This window comes from Symphalangus syndactylus, chromosome 4 (genome assembly GCF_028878055.3).
Source record: "Symphalangus syndactylus isolate Jambi chromosome 4, NHGRI_mSymSyn1-v2.1_pri, whole genome shotgun sequence".
Taxonomy (NCBI): domain Eukaryota; kingdom Metazoa; phylum Chordata; class Mammalia; order Primates; family Hylobatidae; genus Symphalangus; species Symphalangus syndactylus.
In genome coordinates this window covers 145522898-145543535 of record NC_072426.2, presented here as the reverse complement: position 1 = coordinate 145543535, position 20638 = coordinate 145522898, and the positions used below count along the sequence as shown (strand labels likewise).

The window sequence follows — 20638 nt, the reverse complement described above, 5'->3', positions numbered from 1 at the left end:
GGTTTCCAGTCTGATTTAAGAATCTTACAGCTGAGTTATTTTAAGAGAATAACTGTTTGAAGGAGCTGTTTCGTATGAGGCTCTCTGTGTGACAAAGAACTGCAAGCTTTGTGTTAGTTGTATTAGTGCCTTAATGATGAAGCACAACACAAGGTAGAAGGGAGAGGCATTCTCCCACATCTCTAAGAAACTATCGCGTATTGTAGAAGGCTGTGAAAAATATGGGATAATGCTTCAGGGACATGATGATATGTGGCTTCAGGAGCCCCTAGGGTCCCAGAGCTTGTGGTAGAGAGATGCTGAATTTGGGTGGCTGTCAAACATCAATTGTCAGTGCAGCATCCAGAGTAAAAGAATACTCACATTAGTATTTAGAGAACTTGTATGTGGCTTCCAAGGGGCTCAGAAGTATGGTAAGACTTTATAGAGAAGAGACTAGAGGGCCTATATGTGGTGGAGAGCAGAAGTCAGATTAATTGAATCATCACTGTTGATATGGTCTCATTACATCCATAGATGGGTGAGGCACAGGAAAATTCAGATTACATGTGTTATAAATGTAACCTGATTTAGTGAAAATACTGAAAGTGGGAAAAGTCAATAAGAAGAATAAAGCAGTATATAAAAACAGGGTTACCCCAGAACTCATTAAAGTTACAGTACTGGCATTAATTTGACTGTGTATGTATGTAAATGATAAATTTTATATATATATATATAAATATATATATATATATATATATAAATCACCTGGCTTCATATATATGTAACTTAAAACATGACTTTTCTGAATTTGTTCTCATGTTAAAATAGGATTAATATTTGACCATTTGCACCTCATAGTTTTTGTGAAAAACATGAAAGCAGTATGTAAGAAAGTAAAGGATTTGCGGTAAACCATGCTAGATTTTTGTTGTAAGTGTGACACTGATATCCCAAGTTTGGATAATGCATTTAATGCCTCTGTTTAGATTATAAAAATATTTGTGATGTATTTGTCAGAAGGTTTATATTTTATTAACCTGCATACCTTTATTTCTATTATAGAACAATCACTAAAATTAAATATCAATCCATCATGTCTTTGTTTGTAAACTTTTGCCACAATTTCAAAAGTTATTCTTTAATGATTACTATTTCTTAAAACAAAAAAATTCTATGCATAAATGGATACTACTGATAATATTGGTATCCCAATTATTATCTATGACCAAATACTATTAGATTGCTATCTAGGTAAATGTCTGTTAAATTAATCTAGTCATTCTAGTCCAGTAATAAAATTGGATCCCTAAGGCTCAGTTGGTCATCCTGGCAATGTAAATCATTATCAAATGAAACGCCTAGTAATGCTAATTCTATTGTGCTCTCCTGGTCATTTCATATCCATACACCACTGTATTAAATTCTTTATCCATTAAGTCTTATTTTCTCATCTTATTATAGTATCTATGTTTCATAAACAGTGCAACTCTATTATTCACACTTTTTGGCAGATAAATTTTCCTTTAAATTAGTATGATCTCAGTTCTGAGTTTCTAGCTTTCCAGAGGACGCTCTATGTTATGTTTCTGTGATTACAGAGTCTCAGAAGGAACAGTTGTTTTTTGTCTGGCATGAAAGCTGCTCAAAACCCACTGCTACTCAGGCAAAGAGCATCAAGTCAAACTGGCATTGTGGTTCTGAAGTCAGTCTCTGGAAAGTGTTGCCATCAGGCTCCAGGGCTGGCACTTTTCCTTCTCTAGTGGGTAAACACACACATTTCCTCTACAGCACTCTTTAGGTAATGGAGCCAAGAAGGCCCATAACTCATCACTGACAAATTTGTGCCAGATCTTGGATATGAATTTTGGAGGATGTTCAAGTACTCACTTGGATCTCTATAAAGTTATGTCTAAAATGCAATGCTTTGCTTTAATGATAATCTGGGCTTGAATGAATCACAGTCCCCCAAATCATGGGAGACTCTCTGTAAATACAGCATTAACATGTTGCAGAACTTTGTTAATGTCATAATGGTGATATCATACTCCCTGTCATCAAAAATTTGTTCTCTAATTTTAGTTCTTACTCTTCTTCCCAGAACGTGTTGATATACATGCTACATTAGTATGTAAACTATAACTCTAAATGTAAGGATGACTTTAACTCCTCCCATCAAGTCCATGGCAACAGTGGCAAATCTCACTTCATGGAATTTCAAGAGCAGAGCTACTATTAGCAGAAAGATTAGCATTTGAGCTGAGGTAAAAACATTAGGTACGGTGGGTATTAGAGTTTTCTGTGTGGCAAATTGGTAGAAAATACAAATTTACATTTTGGCCTCATTTAACAGCTATGCAGGAATGAGTTAAACTAGGAAAAATAAAATTGGGCAAAATACCGGAGGAAAATGAATGGTAGACATAAAATCAATTTAACCTTAGTGTACTCAATAATTTATATTCCAATCCTTTGCTTTACTAGATGCTTCTGATCTTTTTCGTCTTGATTCTTGCCAGATACCGTGTTCCTTCAGCAGAATATTTTCTTGTTTCTTCATGATCAAGGGTTATAATCTACTCATATGACTCCTCACAAATGTGGGGCATTTACAGCTAGAAACAATTTGATAGTAATCACAACTACTACTACATGAAAGGGATTTTTGCAAAAGCATAAATACAATACTAAGAGGAAAAAAGATTTGGGGGAGAAGCTCCCAAAATGTTTCTCTTGTAATATAAATCCAGAAGCAAAGTGAAATAGCTCTACTTGAAATATGTTTACATAGACCCCCTTGTGAAAAATTTTTGAGAGATTGTGTATCAACGGAATAGATTTGATGGCATGAGAAAGAGAAATTGTGTATCAACGGAATAGATTTGATGGCATCAGAAAACGTACGCTAGTTGCTTCAAATTATAATCATGTAGGCACAGCAATCAGGGTTATGTGACGATATAAATATCCTTCATATTCTATATGCAAGACAAACACTAAAGCCCAGGAAGTTTAATTAACAAATAAATCTGTGATAGTTGCTATTATTCAACCACATTTTAACTAATGGGAAAAATAATCTTATGCATACTTGCCCATAGGAAGTTGATATTTCTAAAGAGAGATATTATGAGATTTGCAACAAATAGTTAAATTGAATTCTGTTTAAAAGCTGGCATTATTTATATCTTTTAATAAAAACTGATTGCAGTTTAATCAATCTCCTGAGATATTTCTACACTGCTGTTTTTATTGTAAGATTGAAGGGATTTTTCCTCTAGATAATTGTCATTCAATTTAGTTTCAGCTAAGTTGTGTTCTAATTTTAGACAGCTAAATGATACATCTCAACAGAATGCTCACAATCTCTTTTCATTTCCATTTTACATTTTCATTATTATGCAATGACTGACAAAGGAAATATTTCATTAAAAGTTAATTTTAACCTTATGAATAATAATGAATATTGTTTTGGTAATACGTCTCAAAGCTGACCACTTCCCAACAAATCTCATTATGACATCTATTGAGAGCACATCCTAGATGTTTAAGTCATAGTGAACTATTAACAATAAATAATGTGACATTGTGGATAGTAATAAAAAGGGTGCCAGATAATATTTTTAAGAGGCATGAGGCTTCAATAAAAGATGACCAGAAACCCATTGTAGCCATAGCAATGGTTGCTATTTTTACTTTCTGAAAGCAACATAGTTAGCCTCACCCAAATGGTGCACATTTCTGCTTCTCATTCTGTTTAGTTCACAATCTTGTTCAATTATGGAGAATAAAGACATTTAGGAGCAAAACAGGTCCCTCATCAGCACTAAAGTGAGATGTTGTTTAAAGGAACTTAGGAAAGCCTACCATTAATCATTTAAAGCATGGTAAATTCCCACTTCTCGAATGGGGTTTCAATGCATATCCTTTAAATGTTTATCTACGGCAATTTGCAGCAATTAGTAAAACCCCTTAGTGACTTCAATCATGAGATTAAAGAGGAAATGAGAAGCAATCTCCAAAAGAAGAAAACAGCAACCATGTTGTGGCAGGTTCTCAGGATACTTTCCTAATGTAGGAGTGCTGCTTATTCCAAAAGCCCAGTTCAAATGATTCAAGACCTTCTTGTGACTTAGAGCCCTTGAACAAGTGGTTATATTTCATGAAATCATATATTTTAACTCATTGAACATAAATACACACGTGTGTAAATATAGATAGGAAGATACTTGATAGAAAGAAAATATAAGCAGAGTAAAAGGACAGAGTAAATAAAAGTAATTACATCCACATATGATAATATGGTGATTGGCAGGCCTTTCTAAACTGGGGACATGTGATCTGGTGACCTTAAGGAAGGGGAGAGTAGGTTTGTGAAGATATGTATGAAAAGTGCTCAAAGTAGCAGGAGGAGCAAGTGAAAAATTGCTAGAACATGTTTAGTGTATTTGTGGGAGAACAAGGCCATTGTAGCCAGTGGAGAAACTGAACAATCAGTAAGAGTTGAGGTCAGCGACATGGGTCAGGTATAGATCATGTTGGGCCTCATGGGTAGTGGGATACAGTTGGATTTATTTTTGAATACGATTAACAGCCTTTGAAGGCATTTGAGCAGAGGAGTGAAATGATCTGATTATATATGTTCAGATGATCATTCTGGCTTTTATTTGAAAAGCTCTGGAGCAAGATCAGTTAAGAGACTTACTGAAATAGTTTAGGCAGGAGACATTGGTGGTTGGCATCAGAATGGCCACAGTGTCAATAAACAGTGAGGGCACCTCCTACAATGCCTTATGCTTTTCAAGAACCACTGTAGTTATTTTTTTTCTAAAATTTCCTTCCAGAGCTTGGTGTAGTATTTGGCATTTAAAAGTATTTCTTGAATTAGTAAATGAATAAAATGACAGAAGACTCAATAAAACCTTGGATATTCAAACTTACTGGTATGACAAATTAAGACAAATTGAAGTAGCAAAAAGACATAATTTCATAGAATTCCTGAGGCTTATAGTGGAATACATACATTGATTAGATGAGAGTATAATCTGTTTCAACAAAATAGATCATACAGAAGAGTTGAAACCAGCTTTTTAAAAACGTTGAGTTCACTCGTATTTTAATCCAAAAACAAGTGGCAAATGCAGTGACAATATTTTGAGTTAAAATAAAAAGAAAAAATTTTACAGTTCAAAACTAAAAACAAATGCTTTCTAGAAATACATATCAGTGATATAATAATTTCATAAAACACATACACATCTCACACACACACACAAACACACACACACATCTCTGAATGGATTACTTAAAATGTATGTTTTTACCACTTATAAAAGGAAGTTACGATAAATAGGAAAGACCGTATATTTAGAAAACAGTTATCTAAGCAATTGCATTTTCCCCTTCAACTCCCAGCCCAATTTGTTAGATCTATAGTTCCATAAAATGCCATAGGCAGAGTTTACTTTTATTTCAGACATGTATTACTTAAAAAAAAATTATATGTGGAGAAATGTTGACTAGATAGCTCTTTAGCTACTATAATTATACTCAATGTATATTGAATAATGAATCAATATCAAAATGTACATTCTCTTTTATACTGTATCAAAGGAATTTTTATTGAAATTCTTTTCATTCAACTTTTATTAATAATTTTAATGAAGATTAAAAAAAGCTAATCTATTTTGTGATAATGTACAGCTGAGAGGTGCAGCCAAACTGTTAAAAGATAAAATATAGCATCAATAAATTCTCACAAAACATAAAACTAGTTAAATAAACTATAATGGTATTACACATAGAAAATATAAGATAAGAAAAAACAATAATGTTTAAAGTATGACTAGGTTAGTGGCTACTCATAAGAATGAGAAATCAGAGTTAATTGAACAAAAGCATAACTCTTAACTGATGTTAGCATATGCCTTAATGCCTTAACATTTGGTTTACCACTCTTTGGAAGCCTTCCCAGTCCTGCAACGTTGGGTTTTATACCCTTCTTCTACCAATAAATTGGTTTGGCCAATGCTAACACCAAAATAATGAGGTGTAAGATTATGAAATAATAAAAACTCTGGATTTCTTTGAACATTAACAAATGTGAATAATCTTTACAGTTAGGGTTAACTCTAAGGGCACAGATGTGCCAGAAGAGAATCCTGATGCTACTGATAAGGTCCTAAGGTCTTTCAATTGCTCCTTTTACAATTTTTTTCTTAATTCAAGAAATCTCCATTTCCTCAAAGGTGGAAATAATATATTTTTCTTATTACTCACCTCTAGTGTTTAACAACATGCCTTCCACTGCGTATACCACCTATTTACTAAAAATAATTATTTAAAGTAAATGAAGGGAACTAAGATGGCTACAAATGTAAGAAATCACAGAAGAGCCTCAGGGCTGAGCAAGAGCCTACCTACCAGCCTACTGGCCATTACACTTAAGCACCATCTACTGGATCACAGATCAAACTTCAATAGCAAAAATATTTTGCTAACTTACACCCTGTAAAACCAAGGACAAGAATTCAGCTACAAATAAAGACCCAGAACAAAACCTTGACCCTCTGAAAATGTTCAGAAATAAAATAAACTGATTATAATCAAATTACACCACAGTTAAAGGAACATCAGCCCACACAGATGAAAAAGAACCAGCACAAGAACTCTGGCAACTCAAAAAGCCAGTGTGTCTTTTTCTTTTGTCCTCTAAATAATCACAGTAGTTTCCCAGCAAGGATTCTTAACCAGCTGAAATGACAGACATAGAATTCAGAATATGGATAGGAATGAAGGTTACGGAAATTAAGGAGGAAATCAAAACTCAATCCAAGAAATCTAAGGATGACAATAAAATGGATCAAGAACTGAAAGACAAAACAGCCATTTAAGGAAAGAATCAAACTGATCTGATAGAGCCGAAAGACACACTACAAGAATTTTATAATACAACTGCAAATAGCAGAATAGACCAAACTGTGGAAAGACTCTCAGAGCTGTAAGACTGGTCCTCTGAACTAATTTAGTCAGACAAAAATAAATAAAAAAATGAATAAAAAATAACAAACAAAGGCCGGGCGCGGTGGCTCACGCCTGTAATCCTAGCACTTTGGGATGTTGAGGTGGGTGGATCACGAGGTCAGGAGATTGAGACCCCTCTGGCTAACACGGTGAAACTCCGTCTCTACTAAAAAATACAAAAAATTAGCCAGGCGTGGTGGCGGGCGCCTGTAGTCCCAGCTACTCAGAAGGCTGAGGCAGGAGAATGGTGTGAACCCAGGAGGCGGAGCTTGCAGTGAGCCAAGATAGTGCCACTGCATTCCAGCTTGGGCGACAGAGTGAGACTCCATCTCAAAAAAAAAAAAAAAAAAAACCAAACAAGCAAAAAACAAAAACTTCAAAAAACATGGAATTATGTCAAGAGACGAAATCTGTAATTCACCGGTGTCCCAGAAAAAAAGGGAAAGAAAGCATGCAACTTGAAAAACATATTTCAGGTGTCATCCATGAAAATTTCCCCAACCTCACATAAGAGGCCAACATTCAAATTCAGGAAATGCAGAGAACCCCAAGACACATACTACTTAGATTCTCCAAGGTCAACATGAAAGCAAAAATATTAAATGCAGCTAAAGAGAAGGAGCAGGTTACCTACAAGTGGAGCTCTAGCAGGCTAACAGCAGACCTTTCAGGAGAAACCTTGTAAGACAGAAGAGATTGGTCGCCTATTTTCAGCATTCTGAATTCAACACTTGATCAAATGGACTTAACAGATATTTATAGAACTCATCTCTCAAAATCAGAAAAATACACATTCTTATCAGCACATGGCACATATCCTAAAATTAACCACACAACACAGCATTAAGAGGAAAGTTTATAACACTAAACACCCACATAAAAAAGTTAGAAAGATCTCAAATTAACAATCTAACACCACACCTTGAGGAAATAGAAAAACAAAAGCAAACCAACCCCAAAGCTAGCAAAAGACAAGAAATAAGCAAAATCAGAGCAGAACCGAATGAAATTGAGACATTAAAAAACATACAAAAGATCAATGAAAGCAGAAGTTGGTTATTTGAAAGAATAAATAAGATAGATCACTAGCAAGATCAATAAAGAAAAAAAGAGAATATCTAAATAAACATTCAGAAATGACAAAGCTGACATTACAAACAATCTCACAGAAATACAAAAAATCTTCAGAGACTACTACAAAGACCTCTACGCACACAAGTTAGAAAACCTAGAAGAAACGGATAAATTTCTGGAAACATACAACCTATTAAAACTGAACCAGGAATAAATTCAAATCACGAATAGACCAATAATTAATTCTGAAATGGAATAAGAAAAAAGGCTGCCAACCAGGAAAAGTCCATGTCTAGATGGATTCACAGGCATATTTGACCATAAAGAAGAATGGGTACCATTCTTACTAAAACTATTCCAAAAAGTTGAGTAGGAGAGATTCCTCCCTAACTCATTCTATGAGACCAGCATCATCCTGATACCAAAACCGACAGAGAGAGACACAACAAAAAAGAAAATTATAGGCTAATATCTTTGATGAACATAGATGCAAAAATCCTTGATAAAATACTAGCAAATTGAACCCAGCAGCACATCAAAATGCTAATCCATCATGATCAGGTAAGCTTTATCCTTGGGATACAAGGTTGGTTCAATATATGCAAATCAATAAATGTGATTCATCACATAAAGAGAACTATAAACGAAAACTATATAACCATATCAATAGATTCAGAAAATGCTTTCAATAAAATTCAGCATCCCTTTATATTAAAAACCCTCAACAAACTAGGCATCTAAAGGACATACCTTAAAATAATAAGAGCCATCTGTAACAAACCCATAACCAATATCATACAGAACAGACAAAAGCTGGAAGCATCACCCTTGAAAATCGGCACAAGATAAGGATACCCTCTTTCATCACTCCCTATTCAATATAGTACTGAAAGTCCTAGTCAGAGCAATTGGGCAAGAGAAAGAAATAAAAAGCATCTAAATAGAAAGCAAGGAAGTCAAACTATTCCTCTTTGCAGTCAGTATAATTTCATAACTAGAAAACCCCATATTCTCTGCCAATGGCTCCTAGATTGTATAAACAACTTCAGCAATGTTTCAGGATACAAAATCAATGTAGAAACATTAGCAGCATTTCTATACACCAGCAACATCCAAGCTGAGAGGCAAATTAAGAATGCAGTCCTATCCACAATAGCCACAGAAAAGATAAAATACCTAGGAATAAAGCTAACCAGGGAGATGAAAGATCTCTGCAATGAGGATTACCAAACATTGCTCAAAGAAATCAGAGATGAAATAAACAAATGGAAAAACACTCCATACTCATGAGTAGGCAAAATGAATATTGTTAAAACGCCATACTGCCCAAAGCAATTTACAGATTCAGTGCTATTTCTATTGAACTACCAATGACGTTCTTCACTAACTAAACACAGAACTAAAAAAAGCTATTTTAAAATTCATATGAAACCAAAAAAGAGCCTGAATAGCCAAAGCAATCTAAGCAAAAAGAACAAAGCTGGAGGCATCACAGTATCTGACTTCAAACAATGTTACAAGGCTACAGTAATAAAAACAGCATGGTACTAGTACAAAATAGACACATAGACCAATGGAACAGACTACAGACCCCAGATATAAAGCCATACACCTGAAACCATCTGATCTTTGACAAAGCTGACAAAAACAAGCACGGGGAAAGGACTCCCTATTTAATAAATGGTGCTATGATAACTGGCTAGTTATATACAGAAGATTGAAACTAGACCACTTCCTTACATCATATACAAAAATCAGCTCAAGATGGATTAAAGGCTCAAATGTAAAATCTAAAATTATAAAATCCTTGAAGAAAACCTAGGAAATACCATTTTAGACTTAAGCTCTGGCAAATATTTCATGATGAAGACATCAAAAAAAACTGCAACAAAACAAAAATTGACAAATACGACTGAATCAAGCAAAAGAGCTTCTGCACAGCAAAGAAAACTATTAACACAGTAAATGGACAACACACACAATGGGAGAAAATATTTGTAAACTATGCATCTGACAAAGGTCTAATATCCAGAATCTATAAGGAACTTACACAATTTAACAAGCAAAAAGTAAACAAACCCATTAAAAAGTGGGCAAAGGATATGAACACTTTTCAAATAGGCAACAAACAAATGAAAAAAATGCTCAACATCACTCATCATTAGTGATCACTCATCATTGCTAATGGGGATGTAAATTAGTTCAGCCATTGTGGAATTTTGGAGATTACTCAAAGAACCTAAAACTGAACTGCCATTCAACCCAGTGATCCCATTACTGGGTATACACCTAAAGGAATATAAGTTATTCTACCATAAAGACACATGCATGTGTATGTTCACTGCAACACTATTCACCATAACAAAGACATGGAATCAACTTAGGCACCAATCAATGGTAGACTGGACAAGTAAAATGCGGTAAATATACACCATGGGATACTATGTAACCATAAAAAAGAATGAAATCATGTTTTTTGCAGCAACATGGATGGAGCTGGAAACCATTATCCCAAGTAAACTAAAGCAGGAACAGGAAACTAAACATCACGTGTTCTTATTACAAAGTGAGAACTAAATGTTGAGTACATGTAGACAAAGAAGAGAACAACAGACACTAAGACCTACATAAGGATGAAGAGTGGGAGGAGGTTGAGGATCAAAAAAATACCTATTGAATACTATGCTTATTATCTAAGTGACGAAACAACATGTACACCAAACCCCCACAACTTGCAATTTATCTATAGATCAACCTGCAAATGTATCCCTAAAATTAAAACAAAATAAAATAAAATATCTGATATCTCAAAAATCACCAAATGTTCCACAGATGTGTAACTACCAGAACAAAACATAAATGTAATGTAACAACATTAATGAAAACACTAACAAAGTATGTAATGAAATGCATGCTGCCTATCATGCTAATATACTTTTTTTTTTTTTTTTGAGACGGAGTCTCACTCTGTCGCCCAGGCTGGAGTGCAGGGGCGCATCTTGGCTCACTGCAAGCCCCACCTCCTGGGTTCATGCCATTGTACTGCCTCAGCCTCCCAAGTAGCTGGGACTACAGGTGCCCGCCAACACGCCTGGCTAATTTTTTTATGTTTTTAGTAGAGACGGGGTTTCACCATGTTAGCCAGGATGGTCTTGATCTCCTGACCTCGTGATCTGCCTGCCTCGGCCTCCCAAAGTGCTGGGATTACAGGCATGAGCCACCGCACTTGGCAGCTAATATACTTTTATAAAGATTAGTGAGATTTCATTGGGAAAGAGTTTCTGAATTTCTTATTTTAAGATAATTACGGTGCTTTTTAAGTGGGCTAGACATTTCAAAACATATTGAAAGAAAAGCAAATACAATGTGAAACACTGGATCACAGAGCAGTGCAATGTAGTTAAAGTAATATTCAGATGGGAATTTAGTTTCCAAAATGCTTATTCTACAATAGAAAAATGACTGAAATTAGGAGGTATAAATTTATTTTTAAGTATACCATGGAATACTATGCGGCCATAAAAATGAATGAAATAATGTCCTTTGCTGCAATATGGATGCACTTAGATGTCACTATCCTAAGCAAATTAACCCAGAAACAGAAAATGAAATATTACATATTCTCACTTATAAGTGGGAGTTAACCCATTTATGGGTTAACACTGGGCATACTTGGACAAAAAAATGGGAATAGTAGACACTGGGGACTACAGGGCAGGGGGAGTGAAGTGGGCAAGTGTTGAAAAACTACCTACTGGGCACTATGCTCAGAAATGGAGTAACAGGTTCAATCATACCTCAGACCTCAGCATCATGCAATATACCCTTATAACAAACCTGCACACATATCCCCTGAAACAAAAATAAATGTTGAAATTTTAAAAGTAAAAAATAAAAAAGTTAGTGCAAACAAAATTTTTAAAAAGTTAGAAAAAAATTAGAGAAAAATACAATAGATGAACAGAGTCAAAAACTGGCTTTTGAAATAAGTCATAAAAGTGACAAATTTTTGTCCTGGCGCAATGGCTCATGCCTGTAATTCCAGCACTTTGGGAGGCCAAAGTGGGCAGATCACCAGAGGTCAGAAGGTCTAGACCATTCTGGCCAACATGGTGAAACCCTGTTCCACTAAACATACAAAAATTAGCCGGGCATGGTGTTGCATGTCTGTAGTCCAAGCTCCTCGGGAGGCTGAGGCAGGAGAATTGCTTGAACCCGGGAGGTGGAGGTTGCAGTGAGCCAAGATCACACCACTGCACTCCAGTCTGGGCAACAGAGTGAAACTCCATCTCAAACAAACAAACAAAAAAGTGACAAATTTTTGTATAAATAGATTAAGAAAGCAAAAAAATAAAATAACAATATCTGAAAAAAGTAATACAAATTTAAGCATTGCAGGCATTACAAAAATCTTATGAGGACATAAGAATATGTGAATAAATTTGTATTAATAAATATAAACATTTAGATATAACGGACAAATTACTAGAAGAATACCATTAATTCCAGAAGAAATAGATAATCAACTACTACTGTAACTACATAAAATGTTAGCCAAGTGGTTAAAAATCTATGCTCCAAGAAAAGTTCAGGTCAACAGAGCTTCATCCACAAAAAAATCCATAATGATCACTAAAGAAATAATTTTAGTTTACAACAAACAATTATGAATTATAAAAAACAGCAAGTATTAAACAGTCATTTTATGAGGCTGTCATTATACTGTTACCAAAACTTGACTAAGACTTCATAAGAATAGAAAATTTGGGGCCAATATTAATTCATAGATAAAGATTTGAAAATGCCAAACAAAATATTAACAAATCAAATACAGTTATTAAAAAAAGAAAGATTTATTGACTGTTGTGGGGTGGGGGGAGGGACAGCATTAGGAGATATACCTAATGCTAAATGACGAGTTAATGGGTGCAGCAAAACATGGCACATGGATACATATGTAACAAACCTGCACATTGTGCACATGTACCCTAAAACCTAAAGTATAATAATAAAAAAATAAAAAATAAAAAATAAAAAAAAGACTGGGTAATTTAAAAAAAAAAGAAAGATTTAGTCTAGAATAACAAATTTGGTTTCCATGAGAAAAGCAATAGATATAATTTACCCAAATAACAGATTAAAGGAGAAAATTTATCTTATCTATGTTAATAAATGCAAATGAACAAAAAACTTTTAACAAAATCAGCACTCCTTCAGGTTAAAAGAAAGTCACAAACTCTCAGCAAAACAGATTCAGAAGTAACATAAGTGTATTTGTTAAAGTGCATAGTGTATTGGTATTGTGTTAATAAACATGATAAAATGTATTTACATTAGATAAATTGATCTAACAACAGGCAGATAAAATCTCAAAATGAGCATTTAAATTGCTTTTGTGAGAATCATAAAATGCCAAAAGTAGCCATTATTACCAACTATTCAATGTTACACTGCAGTTCTTAGCAATTATAATAATAGGAGAAAACTAAAACTAAAATTATAAGGTCTAGAATAGAAAAAAACACTTTTAAAATCACTGTCATTAGTAGCAAATATGAGTGTCAACATTTTGAAAATCTAAAATAAACTACTGGTAAATGTTTTGAATTAATAGAAAATCTTAGAACATTTTCTAAATTCATATCATTTTTAAGAGTTATTAACATTTCTATATTACAACTACAAACGAGGAATTTCAATATAATCATGTGAACAAAATCAATATAATATTAGTTTACTAAGATTAATACTTAACATAATCTGAGAACCAAATTACAAAAGCATCCTTAAATATAATAAAGAAGTAGCAAATAAATATAATAATGTAGCATAGAATAGACTATACTATATTGGAAAATATCAATTATCCCCTAATTTATCCATAGGTTAAATACAATTCAAAAATTACCATTTTTTTGTGCGCATCTGTGTATGTTAATGAGAAATTTAAAACTGAATATAAAATTTTAAGGAAGAGTGCAATGTAAGAATAACAACAAAAAGAAGAGCAAAAATGTAGCTCTTTTTTGGTGAGCTATACCAGATATTAACAGTTGTATAAAGATATAGTACATTAGCTATTATGGTATTAGCACAGGGATTTTTACTCACAGAACAGGATTGAGAACCCAGAAAGAGAATACACAAATATGGAAACTTAATTTATAATAGAGTCAGTAGTTCAGATCAATGGAGGGAAAGACAAATTTCTTAACAAATGTTGCTAATAATTGGTTAAGTGAATAAAAACTAAATAAATATTGGATCCCTACCTCACATTATATAAAAATGAAGACTAGGTGGATCTGAGACCCAAATGTAAAATGTAAAATTATCAAGCTTATTTATTTAATTTATTTAGAGACAGGGTCTCCAGCCCAGGCTGGATAGCTCACTGCAGCCTTGAATTCCAGGCTCAAGTGATCCTCCTGCCTCAGCCTTCCATGTAGCTGAGACCACAGGCACATGTCACCATGCCTGGATGAATTTTTTGTTGTTGTTGTTTTGTTTTTTTTTTGTAGAGATGAGGTCTCGCTATGTTTCCCAGGCTGCTCTCAAACTCCTGGGCTCAAGCGATCCTCCCTCTGCTGCCTCCCAGTATGCGGGGATTACAGGTGTGAGCCACTGTGCCCAGCCAAAATTATCAAGTTTTTAAAAGACAATGTAGAACATCAGTATGACCTATCTTTTAAAAATGATTGCTGAATTTGGCTACCTCATAATTGAAACCTATTCATTAAAACTTACATAAAGAGATTTTTTTAAATAGTCTACAAAATGTAGGATACGTTCTTGTCACTAAATACAACCAACAAAAGATATCATTTAAAATAAATTAAGAACACCGTGTGGAACAAATAATTCAAAAGATGGAAATAGAAATGAATAGGACTTTTACCAAAAAGGAAGAACAAATGGCTCAAAAGCATAAAAAAGGTATCAACCACATTTTAATGTGTTTGCATTAATAAAATGCAAATCTAACTGACAGTGAGAGACTATTTCATACCACCAAATTGGGGGAAAAGTCAGACAATTTCAAATACTCACAAAGATGTACAGCAGTGAGAATTCTATCCATTATTGATTGAAATGAAGTTGGTGTATCAATTTTGTCAGCTTGTCATGACCTAATAAAGTTCAACTGTGCATTCTCTAGACATACAAATCTACTATTAAATATGTACCTTAACAAAATATTGTCCCTACCTCAGAACCATGCACAACAATACTTACAGCAGCATTATACACGACAACTAAAACTACTCAAGGGCCCACCAAGAGGACAATGTTACAGAAAATTAAAGAACAGTAAAAATGAACCAACTAACAATTCACACATTGACCTAGATAAATCTCAAAAATATTTTTGAGTGAAAGAAGAAAGTCACACAGTAAAATTAAATTTTTAGATAAAGTTCAAACACTGGCAAAACTTACCAGTATTTGATTCAGGATAAATACACGGCAGTAAAAACTACAGAGAAAAATAAGAGAGTAAACACAAAATTAAAGTCTTGGAGGGGACACAATGGCACAAATGATCCTTTTTCTTGGCCTGTATATGAAGTACACAGATGTTTATTTGATTTTGACTCTGTACCTGAGTGTGTGTGTACACACACGTATGTTTTAATACACTTTTATTTATGATATATTTCATTGTATAAAAATAATAAATTCTAGTGTATAAATTTATCATATATCCTCCAGTGAATAAAAAAAATTCTACCATTTAAAAGCTTTGTACACAAAGCTAAGTACACAAAGAATTTGCACTTAAAAACTTGTGATATTACCAATTTCTTTTGTAGATCAATTTTCTCTTGGTCCAAGCAAAGATGAAGATAGGAAAGACAAGTTTATTCAGGAGGTGGAAAGGGTGGTATGGAGCAGATATAAATGTGAAGCATTGGATTTTGTATTCAAAACTCATTGGTACAAGCAAAGGACAGGCACACCAAGTCATGTAAAAGTAACTTAGATGGATTAATAATTACAGTTATCATTAGTTTTTTCCAATATGTCCAAATAATTGGACAATTATTGTAGGTATATTATCTTTAATCCTTAAATAAGTTCTACAAAGTAGAATATCAGAAACAGAAATTAATTTGCCACAGCGCATGTATGGAAACGCTAGGATTTGAACCTAGGTGTGTCTTTCTCCTGTTGTGTCCTTGCCATTACTCCATATTGTCCAAATATTATTATTTGACAGTGGAGTATAATGGACCATGATAAGACCTGGTTCTTAATCCAGAGATGCAAATTATTAGCTGCTTGAACTTGGATAAAATTTAATAAATTCATAGGAACTCAATTTTATTTAATTTGGGATGATTATACCTATCAGAGTTATTCTGAGGTTTAAATAAAATACATATGTAAAGCACTTAGTATAAAACATCCATTCAATAAATTTGGGCTATTTTATTACTATTGTTAACTTGTGGAAGATTCAGTTGGTAAGATTATGAAAACATTTCCAAAAAACTTCAGCATCCTGGGGTCATAAGGAGAAACAAGTGGTTGGATTAATATAGGGTTGATCAAGCAAACAGAGGAAAAAGATAAAAGTACTAGAAAAGTGAGGATGCTAGTAAGGAACTCACTTTCACGACCATTCATGGGGTCACTGCCAAGGTGGAAAGATGATAGAACCTAGAAGAAGTTGATTCTCTGAAAACAGGGAACATCTTTGGAATAAGCTGCTTTAATAAAGTTGGGGGCGGAGTGTGGGGCAGGCCTTTTTTTGAAGAAAAGGAATGGAAGAAATTTTAAAAAGACTGTAATTAAGTCAGCCATACCTGATACAGAGCTACGAACATTTCACAGCCCAGAACAATTTTGTTACTAATTCTAGTTGAACAAGAGGACCTCACACCGTGGCTAGTCATAATTCTGCTGCTGATTTGACCTTGAATGCAATGTCTCAGGGCTGCTGAGATGTCTTTACCAAACTGTAGCTGCTCTATTTCTGTGACATCCTCACTGTGAAAATAACTTATTTGGCTGAATAAGAGAATATGGGCTTCCTATCATGAGTTACTCACTTTCACTGGATTTCTACTTATATTCCCTTCTGAATTTCTGTTTACAACAGCCTAACAACATAATTTTTCAGTCCTTCCAAAAAGACTTACTCTTTTTTTTTTTTTTTTTTTGAGATGGAGTCTTGCTCTATCGCCCACACTGGAGTGCAGTGGTGTGATCTTGGCTCACTGCAAGGTCCACCTCCCGGGCCATTCTCCTGCCTCAGCCTCCCGAGTAGCTGGGACTACAGGCGCCCGCCACCATGACCAGCTAATTTTTTGTATTTTTAGTAGAGATGGGGTTTCACCGTGTTAGCCAGGATGGTCTCGATCTCCTGACCTCGTGATCTGCCCGCCTCCGTCTCCCAAAGTGGAAAGACTTACTCTTTCTTGCTACTTTGTCCTTTAACTCTAGCACAAGTCTAGAACTCTGCTACACATAAGCAGACCTACTTGATTCCATTTAACTGCCTGATTGCTTTTCCAACTATTGCCAACCTTAGAACCCCAGCTGCTTAACCTGCTGGCTTGCTGTAAGTCCTGCTAGTGTCTAGAAACATTGGTCGAAATTAAACACCTTGCATTGCCACTTAGATACACTTCAGCTCTAAGGAGTTAATCTTGCTCAAGATACATATCTACCAGGTCAAGTCTCGTTGATAAATCCCAGGATACTCCTAGAAATTATGAACAAGCAGTTGGGAATATACAGTACTATATATTTCTTAAATTTTAATGACTTTTACTGCAGCTAATATTAGAAAGACTATTCATTATTTGTTTTCTCTCTGAAATTTGAAGTAATTTAGGTTCTGTCCTGTATCACCTCCAATATCCCCATGAAACATACTTTACTGTGTGCAGAAGAAATGCTAATTAGAGATCCTTTACGTGACAAATGAGACACTGCTGCGAGTGAAGTAGCACTTTGGCGTACACTGAGCTTCATACCTGAGCGCATAGCCTCTTTCTGAATGCTTTCATAGTCATGCCAGTCCTTTCTTCTCAAACCATCTGTCCATGAATAGAATTGCCCATCTCCCAGGCCCAGTGGAAATGTCTGTGGAAAAGGAAAGTATTCAAGCATAAAAAGGAGGTATTTCCTTTTGCATGGTAGGTAAACACAGCCGGGCACATAATAGGCAATCAAAGAATATCTGTTAAATAAGTGAATCCTCTGAGTATAGTGAAAAGAAAGCTATCGCTGGTGACCAGATTTATACACATTTTAAATCATTTTTTTAACCTTTAAAATGAGAGCACACCTCTCCTGCAACAACTACCATTCCCTATTTTATTTCATCCAGAGACACTAATATTTAGTGTGTCACCTGTAAGCATAAATGCCTAGCTGTTTGTATTTGCCCAAAGTGTAAATATTGGTAACGCTACCCATTTTGGTGTTGCATTGAATTAATTTTGTTTTGATTGGTACAGTTTTATTTATTTTGATCAAACATATCTGAACGGCTTTGTAGTAACATTAGCAACCATTCATTGAATGCTCACTATGTGCCAGGTTCTATGTTAAACACTCTGTGTATAGAAGTTTGTTTAATCTTTATGATAGCCTCGAGTTGTAAATCCCCATTTTTCTGCCGAGTAAACTGAGGATCAAATAACTAAAATAACTTGAGGTAAACCACAGTGGCAGAGCCAGGACTTGGACCAGTTCTGTTAAGACCAAAACTGTGCTCTTAAAAATTATTAAATACTGTCTCTCATCTAGATTTCTGGAAACATAGTGCATGTTTACACTTATAGTTGAAATTATCACCCATTCATCAACTGTAGTCACAAACTATAGTTTATGCTTTTCCAAAGTCCGATATGTTATAATGTCAACTTGAAAATTATTTCTGTGTACATTGCTGAAGCTACTTCTTTTTTATGATGTCTATTTCTGGTAATAAGAAAGAATAATCATTTTGAATAAAGTTTATCTTCACAATCTTGTAGTCAAGATAATGTAAAATAAATGTTTTCAAATTCACATACTATTTTTTCTTTTGTTCTTTTTCAGAAATAAGTAATACATCCACTGAATGAAGAAAATAAAATTCTAGAAAGCAAAAAAAAAAAGTCAATTTAGCCAAAAGATGAATAATTTCAGTGAGGTAATTTTATTCTAACAGCCTTTTCAAGACATAAAATGTCTTATTTCTTAGTTTTAGATAATACAGCCATCATGCTTTTGAAAAATTATCTACCTTTAGCCCATCGTCATAGCTTATAAAAGATATACTTGTTTTAAAAGGATAAAAATGGGGCATAATATTCTTTTCTTAAAAATGGTAGTTAAAAATCAGAGAAAAGATTTTCCCATAATCTACACATTTCCCTATAATCTACACATTTCCCTATAATCTACACATTTCAAAGAATTTGTTGCTCATAATATTGGTGAGCTCAGAAAAAAAGAGGGACAAATATACAAAGATTATGGTGAGTTTATATAAAATATTAGGAATACTGATAATTTTTAAAAGGAAGATGAAACAAAAGTTATGGAAAAGTAAATAGAAAATGACATAGTAAAAGTAAAAGAAAATGGAAAAGTACAGTTTTAGAGATATATAGCAAACATTTAAAAAAAGTCAAGCTTTTTTTGAATTGATGATCAACTTATAATTAGAAATTTTTGAACTCAGCTATGCATAGAAAGTATTAAAGAATCAAATGAATAAGAAATACATAACCCATGTTTTGTCTCAGCCATGCACTTACAGTGATAAGTACTGAACACTAATGAAAATCTCCTATGCTGATTTAGATAATACTAATTTACAAACATAACTTTCAGATTAAAATAGATAATTTTAAAATAAATTTTGACATGAAACATGGAGGCATTCTTATGTAAACTCCAGTGTGTAAGCTCTCTCTGGGTACCAGGGACACTCTATTTTCCTTATTTTGATATATGTAAGATAGCGAATTCTTAATAAGTAGTAATATAATGCAGATTGAACAAAAGTTAATTGAACACAAAAGTTAACATTTACTCTCTCCAGAAGCCAAATAAAAATAATAATAAACCATAAGACGCATCAGGAAAGAAGATATTAGAACTCACATAAAGTTTTTGTAAATAGCTGGGAACTACTGGGAAGGAAGTATTTTTTTTATGGCACTGAATTTTCAAAATATGTAAAAACTTGGGACACTTTATATATCCGACTGTCAGGTTAAACGTGAAAAGATAAAGATTGACCATTTTTAATAAGGGGCAGTTAGACTCTTCTGGGTTCTCTCTTCAACTCAAACAACGGAGTGATTTCTGAGGGCCATCCACTGTACTCCCACCCATAGAAGACTGGAGCATGAATGGTATGTTCTCAGGCCACTAGAAACAGTTGAATATAAGGTTGTCAAACTGCAGTGAAAATCAGGGTTCCACGTTAGCCTATGTATCAAACATTGTTAATGAAGTTATCTTCCCTTACTAGACCTCCAGAAAGCTGCCAGCCCACAGCTTACATCCTTACATAAGAGATGGAGGAATTCCTACCTGGAGAATTGAA

The 20638-nt window shown here is 34.1% G+C and overlaps 1 protein-coding gene across 3 annotated transcripts in view; it reads right to left on the bottom strand.

The window, feature by feature from the left end:
- Positions 1 to 20638, bottom strand: part of GALNTL6 (polypeptide N-acetylgalactosaminyltransferase like 6) — a 1246491-nt gene that overhangs the window by 812322 nt on the left and 413531 nt on the right. For all 3 annotated transcript variants that reach the window (XM_063638415.1, XM_055276416.2, XM_055276415.2), the window contains one exon: positions 18066 to 18174. In XM_063638415.1, the coding sequence (XP_063494485.1) occupies positions 18066 to 18174 (109 nt within the window). The remainder of the gene's footprint in view (positions 1 to 18065; positions 18175 to 20638) is intronic.